Raw genomic sequence first — 11,699 nt, 5'->3', positions numbered from 1 at the left:
AATTGACAGAATTCTTGACCAGATTTTGTCCAGAAAGACAAAAGTAAGAAAATTGAAGGCATTAAAAGGGAAGTATTTATAATCATGTGACCTAGCCCTAAATCCATACCAATGTTTGTGTGTGTGTGTGTGTGTGAGCGAGAGAGAGAGAGAGAGAGAGAGAGAGAGAGAGAGAGAGAGGGGAGGGGGAACAAAGATGTGTGCGCAAGACTTCACTTGTTCTTTGTGGTTTCAAAGATGCTCAGTACGGGAAGTTGGGTTTGGAGGCTGCTGAACTCACTTCCTGTTGGCTCTGACTGAGAACAGAAGTGTAACGATTTCTTTTTCGCTTGAGGCCTTGGGGCCTCAGCCGTTTTCACTCGCCAGTTGATACCCCCATCACAGCAAGGCTGGCCAAAGGTCTCCCCAAAAGAACCTGGAAACACTGGAGCCTTTGCACTCGTCCGTTGACTAGCCAACTCATCTTAAAGCGGACCTCAATGAAGATCTGGACTATGAAGAGTTAAGGCCGCAGACACTAGCCATGGATTTCAGGAAGCAAAAGATCTCCGAGGCTGGGCTGCGTTGCATGTTTTGAAGGAGTCGTGGGCTGCTAGCGCAACTGTCAAAAACCTATCTCTTGAAGCCCAATGAACCCAAAGAAGCCTCAGGGACAGAAGGAGCAAGGCCTTGAGTGTTGAGAAGCAGTTACGGCGCAGCCCTGGCATCCACACACATGTCGCTGGCCATGAAAGCTCGGCAGAAAGTGAGGAGGAAGGCAGCGCCTAAGGACCGGGTCTTTGGGTGTGACCTGGTGGAGCATCTCCAGTTATCTGGTCATGATGGTAAGTGATTTCCTCTCTTGGGCTCATCCTTTCTTCTCTTGGTCTCAGATATCTGTTACCCTCACACAGGAAATGGAAAAAGAAGGGCCTCCATCTAACTAATGTCACTTGTGGGCTTATTCTGTAGGCTTTGGTTGGACCTCTGGGGGGGTTTCCGTCACCTTCTTGGTGGTCTGTAATGCTTATTACAAAACTACTAGCAACTTTATGAGAGGATGAGAATATTGTTTGTGGATAAGGGTCTTGAATGGTTCCAAATGAATCTCATTCGTACACTGACCACCAAATGATTATCAATAGCTCTTTGTTGTGGGTTTCTATCTTCTACACATCGAGGGGCAGAGGCAGTACCATTAGAGGTAACAGAAGATGCGTTTCTGCTTAGCCATGGCAGGGTGAATGCCTGGTTACACGAAGCTACAAAATGTGGATGTTGAAATCAAAACTTTTGACATTCAACCTGAGGTTTTGAGCAGAACATTTGAATTTTGAAAGTGGTTTTTGTGGAAAAAATGTGGGGTTTAAATGCAGGCTTTGAACTTTAGGTTTGGAATTTTGAATACATATTTTGATCTCAAAATTTGAAAGGATATTTTTTTGGGGGGTCACAGCTGATTGAGTGAAATGAGTGTAAAAGCAAGAGTTTAATGCATTTTGTTGCCTACCAACTATTAGGTACTGTCAAATACTGATTGGGTCTCCATCCCAGCCGTAGGATTCCAGTTATAGATAAACTAGGAAAAAGGTCCGTTGTGGAAATAAATACAATGGCCTCTAGAAAGAGGCTCTGGGCGGGTGCCCCGGCCTTGAACACTCAGTGTCAATTTGCTGTGTCAACCTCAGCAGGGTATATTGACACTGAGTCCACCATTTTCTCCAGAGGAACTGATCTCTGCTTCCTAAAGAACAGTTGTAATTTTGAGTGATCTCCAGCCCTCACCTGGAGATTGGCAATGATGGTTCCCCAGAAGGGAATGGTTGGTTTGGAGGGTGGAGTCTATGGCTTTGTACCTGTCCGAGGTCCCACGCCTCCTGAAACCTCACCCTCTCCAGGCTCCATCCCTCACATCTCCAGGAATTTCCCACCTGGAGTTGGCAATCCTATCTCCTTCCCAGCCAATTATCAACCTACCTTTATTTTCCCCTCCAGCTTTCAACCCCCCACACACCTGCAGCCTCTCCCGTGCTCTGAAGCCCTTACTGCTACATCACATTGGCTGTCATACAGGGGCCACCTCAGCAGCATATAAGGATACAGATCCCACCATTTTCTCCAGGGGAACTGATCTCTGCCATCTGGAAAGCAGTTGTAATTCACCTGGACACATTTTACCTCAGAACAGCAAACTGTTTAGAATGTTAGAGGCAAAAGCCAATCAAGTTGCATATGCAAATGACCTCTGCGTTCTGAGGCAAAGGCCAATGAGGCTGCATATGCAAATAACCTCTGTGTTCTGACTGGCTATGGGGGGGGAGGGGAACAGCAAACTGTTTAGAATGTTGGAGGTGAGACTCAAGCAATGCAGCCAGTGGATAGGGACAGATTCTGAGTGACACACCAGGGCGCCAACCAATTCCGGAGCGTGTGGAATGTTCTAGAGAAGTGCCACCACCATTCGGCTTTTATATATAAGGGAGATACCATTTTACGACAGCCATCAAAATCTGAAACGTACATTTCAGTTTCTCGTTCTTCCTAACACAAAAGATTAGGGAGAAACTCAAGAAGTGCTTTTAGTGTCATGGTGAGAACGGCTGAGAAGAAAAAATGCTTTCTGTACAGAAAAATGATATGGAAATAATTATAATCAGGGATGTTCACTTATCCTACCAGTCTTATTCTACAATTCAGCCCAGCCCAGGTCAACACAAGACAGTTGAGGGTGCTTATGTTGTGGAAATCTAAAATTGCCATATGCATCTGAAACAAGTTTTCTCCCTCTGTCCAATTCTTTGTGCTAGATATTCAGGAAATACACAAATATAATCTAAAACTTTGCTGAGTGTTCTATATTCAACATCAGCATTTGACATCTAACAATGTGTTGGATCCTGCAGGTATGTTCCAATGACACAATCTACACAACAAAGTTTGAGCCCAGAGGCACCTTCAAGACCAACAAAGTTTAATTCTGGGTATCAGCTTTCGTGTAAGCTTTCAGACTTTGTTCTGTTGCTTCAGACCAACACGGCTACCTACCTGAATAGATCAGCTACAAGTAGAATTGAAACTGTGGTTTCACATGGCACTTAATGCTATTAATTCATTATAATTTTCTCATGGTCACAGCATTCCTGAACCAGTCGTTAATTAGCAGGTTGGGGATTGCTTTTCACGTTGCCACCAAACCCTGTGCTCATTATTTTAATTAGGTTTCCATGACCATAACACAGCAATTGGAAAAACATGATTGTAAAAATCAAATTAAATAATGAGCAACACAAAATAAAAAGCAGCAAAAGGCTGCAAAATAAAAAGCAGTGTTTAATTCCCTTATCAAAAAAAGAACGGATTCATCAATGACAATTCAGGCTGCTATAGAACAGGGAGTAATTAATTAAGATGGAAGAAGAAGCAGCAAAGGAGAAAAATATAAAGGAGTAAGTGCTCTGGGAGACTTAAACTGAACTTTGATGGTTCACAATCCCTACAAACCAGATATGAAAAACAGCTCAATTTGATTCCAGTAGCACCTTAGAAATACAAAGGGAGCTGCCCTGACCTGGATATCCCAGGCAAGTCCGATCTCGTCAGATCTCAAAAGCAAAGCAGGGCCAGCCCTGGCTAGTATTTGCAAGGGTGACCTCCGAGGAATACCAGAGGTGGAATCCACCTCTCTGAATATCCTCCAGGCCCCCAGTAGGGATCAATCACCAGAGGTCACCAGGACTTCCAGGTGCACACACACTCACGCATGCACACACACATAAAAATACAAAAAGAAAACTGAAATACAAAGGGAGCTTTGACTCTCAAAAGCTTACACCCCCAAAATCTTGTTGATCTCTAAGGTGGACTCGAATCTAGCGGTTCTACTGCAGAGCAGTACTTGATACTCTTTGAAACTAGCTGCTCGCAGTCACTATTAAGATCAAGTCTGATAATAATGTCAGATGGCTCTGGATTCCAGCTCAGCAGCTCTAACTATGCCATCAACAGTAATGGAAGTTTGCCTCTGAGCCTGTAAAGGCTATCCACCATAATTAACCTCAGCCAAGCCCACCCCAGTATAGGTATCCTGCCCTTGTTACACCACACAGAGTGAGGTTTTGCATGGAAGGTAACGGACATGCAGTGTCTAACTCCACTATGCTGTCTGAGTAGGCATTCTCCTTTTGCAACCATTTGAGATCCCTGAGCTACCAAATCAAGGACCTGGCTGGCTTAGCTGGTTGTGCAGCATTCAAGGCACACAGGAAATGAGCTGTGGGGTGTAAAGGAAGGCAAGCAGGGCGGGTTTGCATTTGTAGTGGGAAGGGGAGGGGAAGGCAGATCAGTGTTGCTTCCTTGTTTGGCTGGTCTCGGGCCTTGCCAATCTGTGCATTACATCAACTAGAGTAAATTGAGCAACCAAAAGAACCTCAGAGAGCAACGGGAGGGCTTGGTAAACAAGCTGGGGGTTAACGCAGGATTCTGTCCTGGCCTCTTCATCAGCCACATAAGCACCGATATAAAACTGAGCAACCGTTAGACATGGCTGGTAATACTATTGCCATGTATAGCTTAGTGTTAGCGTATCTTTACTTTTCCTGCTCTGTTCCTTGTCTTTGACTGCAACTTGCCACATACAAACGTGGCAGGTGATGCTTCTCCGAATGCTTTGGGCAAACATACTAGGGCTGCCAAGTGGTGGCGGGTGGCGGGTAAACCCCCGCTTTGGAGGCCCGATTTCCGCCGCTGCGGAATCGGGTCCTGGGGGGAACTCCGCCCCCCAAAGCGCAGCGTGGCTGTGTCACCGGAGGTGACGCAACCATGTCGATCACGTTGGGGGCGTGGCCCGGATCGTCGGAGGGAAGACTCTATGGTTTTCCCTCCGACGATCAGGGCCACGCCCTCAATGTGGTCGATGTCGCGCATCACTTCCGGTGACGTGCTGGCGGCGCGCGCGCATCCGGGGACAGCTCCCCGGTGAGTTTTTTTTACTTGGCAACCCTAAAACATACACAGGCGGTTGTGAGTTCTCTGAACAAAAGTCGTATTTGCTACAAAAAAGCAGGTGAATCTGGACCACAACCTCAGTGCAGGGTGAGGTGGATTTAAATCTCCTAACCTAAATTGACCCTGCAGAGCACCTATTTCTATATATCTATTGCAATTTTATTCCACCCTCTGTCCAAGAACCTAAGGGTGCCAACATTCATACTATGTTTCCCCGAAAATAAGACACTGTCTTATATTTATTTTTTTCTCAAGAAGATACACTAGGGCTTATACCACAAATGCATAGAAATCCTGCTAGGGCTTATTTTTTGGGTAGGTCTTATTTTCGGGGAAACAGGGTAGTGCTCTCCTCCTCCTCCATATTGTCCTCACAGCAAATTAGGCTGATGGGCCCGGGGTTACTCTGTGAGCTTCATGGTCATGGCAGAGTGGGGATTTGCACCTGGGTCTTCAAGGTCTTAGTCCAACGCTGTAACCACTACACAACTCTGGAAAACATAACAAGTCTGATAGGGTTTGCTAGTTCTGGATTGGGAAATACCTGGAGATTTAGGGGGTGGGTCCTGAGAAAGGTGGGGTTTGGGAAGGGGAGAGACTTCAATGGGCTGTAATGCCATAGAGTCTGCTTTCCAAAGCAGCCACTTGCTCAAGGTGAACTGATCTCTGTTGCCTGGAGATCAGTTGTAATCCCAGGAGATCTCCAGCCACCACCTTAAGGTTGGTGACCCTAAGGTCTGGTCAGGACCTATGTAATAAGGACCTGGATTGGGGGCGGGGGGCGGGGAGCAGCAAGGCAAATAGTGGCTCCACAAGGAAAACTATGGTCAGAAGAACCAACCCCTGTGCCACGGTAGTGGGGTTGGCAGTCTCTGCATTTCTCCATCCAAGGAGGCTATTGTCCAAACATGTAGGCTGTCTATTTGATTCTTTCAGTGTATAAAACTGCTTAAGTACATTGACGGTGTCCTTATTCCCCGTAAACTGTTGCAATCTCAGTCCAGCACAACTTAATAACCAGGGAAACTTTGGGCTATGCTGCATTTCGCCACACATAGCAAAACACTCATGCTTTTATAAGATGGTTCAGTTTGCAGATGACATATTGCAAAGCAGAGAAACCTCCAATATCCTGTGGCTAATATACGCCAACACATCAGTCTAGCCAGCTACTTTCTCAACTCAAGGATCAGGGTGGAAGCCAGTAGAACTTCTTTTACCAGCTGGTACCAATCATAAGTCTTTTTTTTTTTTTAAGTACCCGAAGGTACACCTTTATTATTTTCTTATATACCTACACACAGAGATAAACAACTACAACAAACAACATATAGGCCAAGAGACTTATTACAATTTGCTACTACCTCTACATCATCACTTCATTATTCTTCAACATTTGTTAATATTCTCTAATTCCATTATTATAAATTGCTACACACTCCAATGTTAATTTTGCCATATCAGCTTAGTCTTTAAGTCCATTCTCATTGTATCAATCATATAGCCTCTTCCATGTTTTTTGAAATGTCCATTTCTTTGTGCCTCTCATTTCCATGGTTAATTTGTCCATTTCCGCAGCTTCTAGTAGTTTATTAATGTATTCTTCTTTAGTTGGTGTTTCTTGGGTCTTCCAATATTTGGCATACAATATCCTTGCTGCCGTTGACATATATACAATCAAGTATCTATCTGTTTCTTTAAACTCTTTCGGAAAGATATTTAACAAAAGCAATTCAGGAGTAAAGGGGATGTTACATCTTACTATTTTTTCCATCATACAATGTACCCAAAAATGTTTGGAGACATCACATAGCCACCACATATGATAAAATGTGCCTACCTTGTTTTTACACTTCCAACATTTATCTGAACATTTACTACTTTGCTTTGCTAATCTATCTGGAGTAACATACCATCTATAAAACATCTTATACATATTTTCTTTATAGGCAACAGCATTAGTCATGTTAACATTTTTCACCCATATTTGCTCCCAATCTTCTAAATTCACATCCAATCATTAGTCTTTAGGGACATGGGTGTACAAATGTCGAGGGGCAGGCCCATAGTGCAAAAGGGGGCAGTGCCCCATCAATCATTTGTCATGCCCCGCCAATCAGCATTACAGGTTGGTGTGAAATCTGTCACAAGTCTTTCAGGTGTAAATTTTCTTTGCAAAAAAGGAAGGGGTTGAGATTAAAAGTGTGAATCCTGTCATAAATCTTCCAAGGGTGAATTCTCAATGCAATTGGCTAGAACAGAATTAGCAGTTCCCAGGGCTGAAGAGTCCTGGTTTTAAAACCCTGCAGGGTTGTTGGGTGGCACCGTTTCTAACAGTGACTTAGAGTTTGTGACTTACAGTTAGTGTAAGTCCTTGAGTTAGTGACTTACAGAGAAAATAAGGTTGAATTTACAGTTTCAGGTTTCAGTAACTGGAAGAAGGCTCTCACACTTGAGCGGGGAGGGCAGGGTATAAATCAAATAAATAAATAATTCTGCAAACTATGTAAAGCAGTTGCTTGGGAGGGCATTTTTATAAAGCTTATACAGAACAAGACTGTAGTCTACGCCACAGTGTATGCTATAGTATTGATTTGTTGTATGTTCTATCACGCTCAGGGGTCATTTTGTAGAAAAAGAGGTGCAGGAGCTCATTAGCATAACTCATTAGCATAACTTATTAGCATATACCACACCCCCTGACATCACCGGAAGTGTGTCAGAAAGCAACACCCACTGCTCAAGCTCCACTGGACTCTTTTGGATTGCTAGCTATTGGGGGGGGGGAACGTGCAGATCTGTCCTCGCAGAGGAGGGAGAGCTGGTACCTGAATAAAACTTGGTCTTAAAGGTGTCACTGGACTGTTTTGGACTGGGGGGTGGGGGAAGCTCTGCAGCTTACCTGGCTGCTTCTTGCTCTGACTGAGGGCTGCTGGGAGCAGGGGGTGGGGCTTGTTGCATGTGCCCACCCCCTGGGCTCTTTACTGCTGGAGCTCCGCTCCTGTGCGCTCCTGCAGGAAATGACCCCTGATCACGCTCTTACAGCACTATTTTCATTTTTTGTAATTCCGTTTTCTACGTTGCTTGACATAGCAAGTTTGATACTTTTTTTGCATTTTTAAAATTTTTGTACAACTAGCCTTATTGCATTTTATTCGCTCTCTCATGCCGTTTGATTACAACATTCTATACCATGTAATACAAGTAGAAAATTGGTAAATAAGTAAGAAAGTATAAATAATAAATAAACAATGATGGCCTGACCACCACTGTACTCATTTGCCCCCCACAATAAAGAATTTCCGACTACGGGCCTATTGAGGGGGGACTTTTGTTGTGATCTTTCTTGTTGTGGCTAAAACTAGAACAGGTGAGGAGGAAGCAGAGGCAAATTAAGCCTGGGGGTCCTTACGGCATGCTTGGCAGGTAGGGGGGAGAATGTTACACACACACCCCGGGAAATTTCAGTGGGGCACAAGCCTTGCCACCCTAACTCAGATGGCCTGGGCTAGCCCAATCTCATTAGATCTCAGAAGTAGGGTTGCCAAATCTGTCTTCGCCGGGAGCAGGGGGCTCCCGGCCGGCGTCGGGGGTGTGTGCGCGCCGCGTGCACATCACCCGGAAGTGACGTGGGCACACTGGGCACGCTGGGGGCGGGGCCACGGCCATACAAGGGAAAACCATAGAGTTTCCCCTTGTATGGCCGTGGCCCCGCCCCCAGCATGCCCGGCGTGCCCACGTCACTTGCTAGTGACGCGCACGCCGGGGGCGGGGTTCCCCCGGGCCCTGATTCCGCCGCGTCGGAAATCGGGGCTTCAAATCGGAGCATTCCCTGCCCCCCCGCCCACATTTGGCAGCCCTACTCAGAAGCTAAGCAGGGTTCGCCCTGGTTAATACTTGGATGGGAGACCAGCAAGGAAGTCCAGGATCGCTGTGCGGAGACAGGCAGTGGCAAACCACCCCTGAACCTCTCTTGCCTTGAAAGCCCTATGTGACCTGATGGCCCTTTCCTCCACCACCACCACCAAGCCTTGCTGCCTCTTGTAGCTAACACCCATGCTCCCTCCAACAACTCATGCACCGACTGTCCCGTCTACCAGAGCTGATTCCACAATATGACCCTTTTGCATTGCTGAAGGATTCTTCTTCCTCGGTCAGCTGCAAGTAAAACAAACAGAGCGATTCCACACAGTATTTTGATATAATTTAATATTGTGCTGTGTTCCCCCATGAAAACCAGCAATGCCCATTCCTATTGGCCCCCATCTACTACAGGCTTACTGAGAAGTAGATCCTGTTCAGTAGTAGTCTTGCTTCTCTATACAGCTGCCTCCTTAAATGTTTTTACTTTATACCCCCTTCTGCCTAATTTGTTAATTACTTCCTGTTAGGGTTGCCAAAAGATCAGGATACATTCCAATCCCAAAGAAGGGCAATGCCAAGGAATGTTCAAACTATCGCACAATTGCACTCATATCACACGCTAGCAAGGTCATGCTCAAGATCCTACAAGCTAGGCTTCAACAGTATGTGGATAGAGAACTACCAGAAGTACAAGCTGGGTTCCAAAGAGGTAGAGGAACTAGAGATCAAATTGCCAACATTCGCTGGATTATGGAGAAAGCAAGAGAGTACCAGAAAAATATCTACTTCTGCTTCATTGACTATGCTAAAGCCTTTGACTGTGTGGATCACAACAAACTATGGCAGGTCCTTAAAGAGATGGGAGTACCAGACCACCTCACATGTCTCTTGAGAAACCTGTATAAGGGCCAAGAAGCGACAGTTAGAACCGGATACGGAACAACTGATTGGTTCAGCATAGGAAAAGGAGTACGACAAGGATGTATACTGTCACCTTGCTTATTTAATATATATGCAGAGTACATCATGCGAAATGCTGGCCTGGATGAATCACAAGCCAGAATTGAGATTGCTGGGGAAAAGATCAACAACCTCAGATATGCAGACGATACCACTCTAATGGCAGAAAGTGAAGAGGACCTAAAGAACCTCTTGCTCAGGGTAAAAGAGGAGAGCGCAAAAGTGGGCTTGAAGCTCAACATCAAAAAAACTAAGATCATGGCATCCGGCCCCATCACTCCTTGGCAAATAGAAGGGGAAGTCGTGGAAGTAGTGACAGACTTCACGTTCCTGGGATCCCAGATCACCGCAGACTGTGACTGCAGCCATGAAATTAAAAGACGCCTGCTCCTTGGGAGGAAAGCGATGGCGAACCTAAACAGCATGATAAAAAGTAGAGACATCACCCTGCCAACAAAAGTCCGCATGGTCAAAGCAATGGTATTCCCAGTAGTCATGTATGGCTGCGAGAGTTGGACTATAAGGAAGGCCGAGCGCCGAAGAATAGATTCTTTTGAACTATGGTGCTGGAGAAGACTCTTGAGAGTCCCTTGGACTGCAAGAAGAACAAATCAGTCAATCCTCAAAGAAATCAACCCTGACTGTTCCCTGGAAGGCCAGATAATGAAACTGAAGCTCAAATACTTTGGCCACCAAATGAGAAGGGAGCACTCACTGGAGAAGACCCTGATGCTGGGAAAGATTGAAGGTCAAAGAAGACGGGGACGGCAAAGGATGAGATGGTTAGACAGTGTCATCGATGCAACGAACATGAAGTTGAGCCAACTTCAGAGGACGTTGCCAGGCCTCCATAGGGTTGCCAACCCCCCCGGTTTGCCAGGGGTCCCCCGTTTTTTGGGGGGGTTCTACCCACCACCGGCCAGATGGCTGGCGGGGAAGCCCCACCCCCAACACCCACAGCCACTCATCTCTCTCCCTTGAAGTGTGTGCAACCCGTGTTTCATCCCAAGCGCGAACTCCGCAAACTTGCAGGGAAATGCCAGCTTCGTTCTTAAAAGGGAAACGCAGCTGCTCTTAAAGGGGAAACGCCGGCTGCTGGCTACTTTAAGTACAGGGAATGGCCGTTTCTGGAGATACGGCGCATGGGCGGGTGGGGGGGGTGGCAGACGTCCCCAACGTGACATCATCACGTTGGGGATGCCCCACCCCCTCCAGGAACGTCCCCAAAGTCCCCTGCTGGGGGTGGAAGATGGACTTGGCAACCCTACTTCCTGTTCTCTTTGTGTCACTATGTATTATCAATCAGTTCCTTGCCGGGGGGGGGAGGGTGTCACTACTTTTCTCTTTGGCGGCAATGTGACTGCTCACTATTTTTTTTTGTTCATGATTGTTGTTTCAAAACAGCATAATGACAATAACAACAAAAAATAAAGCAAATGAACAAATGTTCTTGCTGCTCTTGAGAAATTAACTCCCCCCCTAAGGAAGGTACAGTCATCAGAAGAAGTAATCATTAAGTCAGCACAAAGGAGGCAAACTTGGTTTGAAAAGACAGAGAGAAATGTAAAGGGGTATTAGCTATGGGAAACCTCAACAGTGTTTCTGTAGTCCTTGGATGGACAGCTGGTGCTGCAAGTATGTTTGAAATTTAAAAAAAATTGCCACAAATTGGATGTGAAACAGGCAGGAAAACAAACAGAAAACATTGGAATACAACAGACTGACACATCCACATACCCTGCATTCTCTATAGCAACTGAGCGAATTATGGCTATTCCTAACTAAATGGATACCATAGGAGCAAACTAGGGACTAGGGCTGCCAGGCCTCCCACTATGGCAGGAGGTCTCCCATTGGCAGGTCCCTTTGTCCAAAAACCAGCAACATCACCA

At 45.9% G+C, this 11,699-nt stretch overlaps 1 protein-coding gene across 1 annotated transcript in view; it reads left to right on the top strand.

The window, feature by feature from the left end:
* The first annotated feature begins 727 nt into the window (after nucleotides 1–727).
* The window catches only part of ARHGAP30 (Rho GTPase activating protein 30), a 42,459-nt gene continuing 31,487 nt past the window's right edge, over nucleotides 728–11,699 (top strand). Inside the window, exon 1 of the mRNA XM_015408333.1 lies at nucleotides 728–824. Within this exon, the coding sequence (XP_015263819.1) occupies nucleotides 728–824 (97 nt within the window). The remainder of the gene's footprint in view (nucleotides 825–11,699) is intronic.

Source organism: Gekko japonicus, unplaced genomic scaffold, assembly GCF_001447785.1.
Source record: "Gekko japonicus isolate JY-2015 unplaced genomic scaffold, Gekko_japonicus_V1.1 scaffold457, whole genome shotgun sequence".
Classification (NCBI taxonomy): Eukaryota; Metazoa; Chordata; class Lepidosauria; order Squamata; family Gekkonidae; genus Gekko; species Gekko japonicus.
This window is presented reverse-complemented; position numbering and strand designations above follow the sequence as displayed.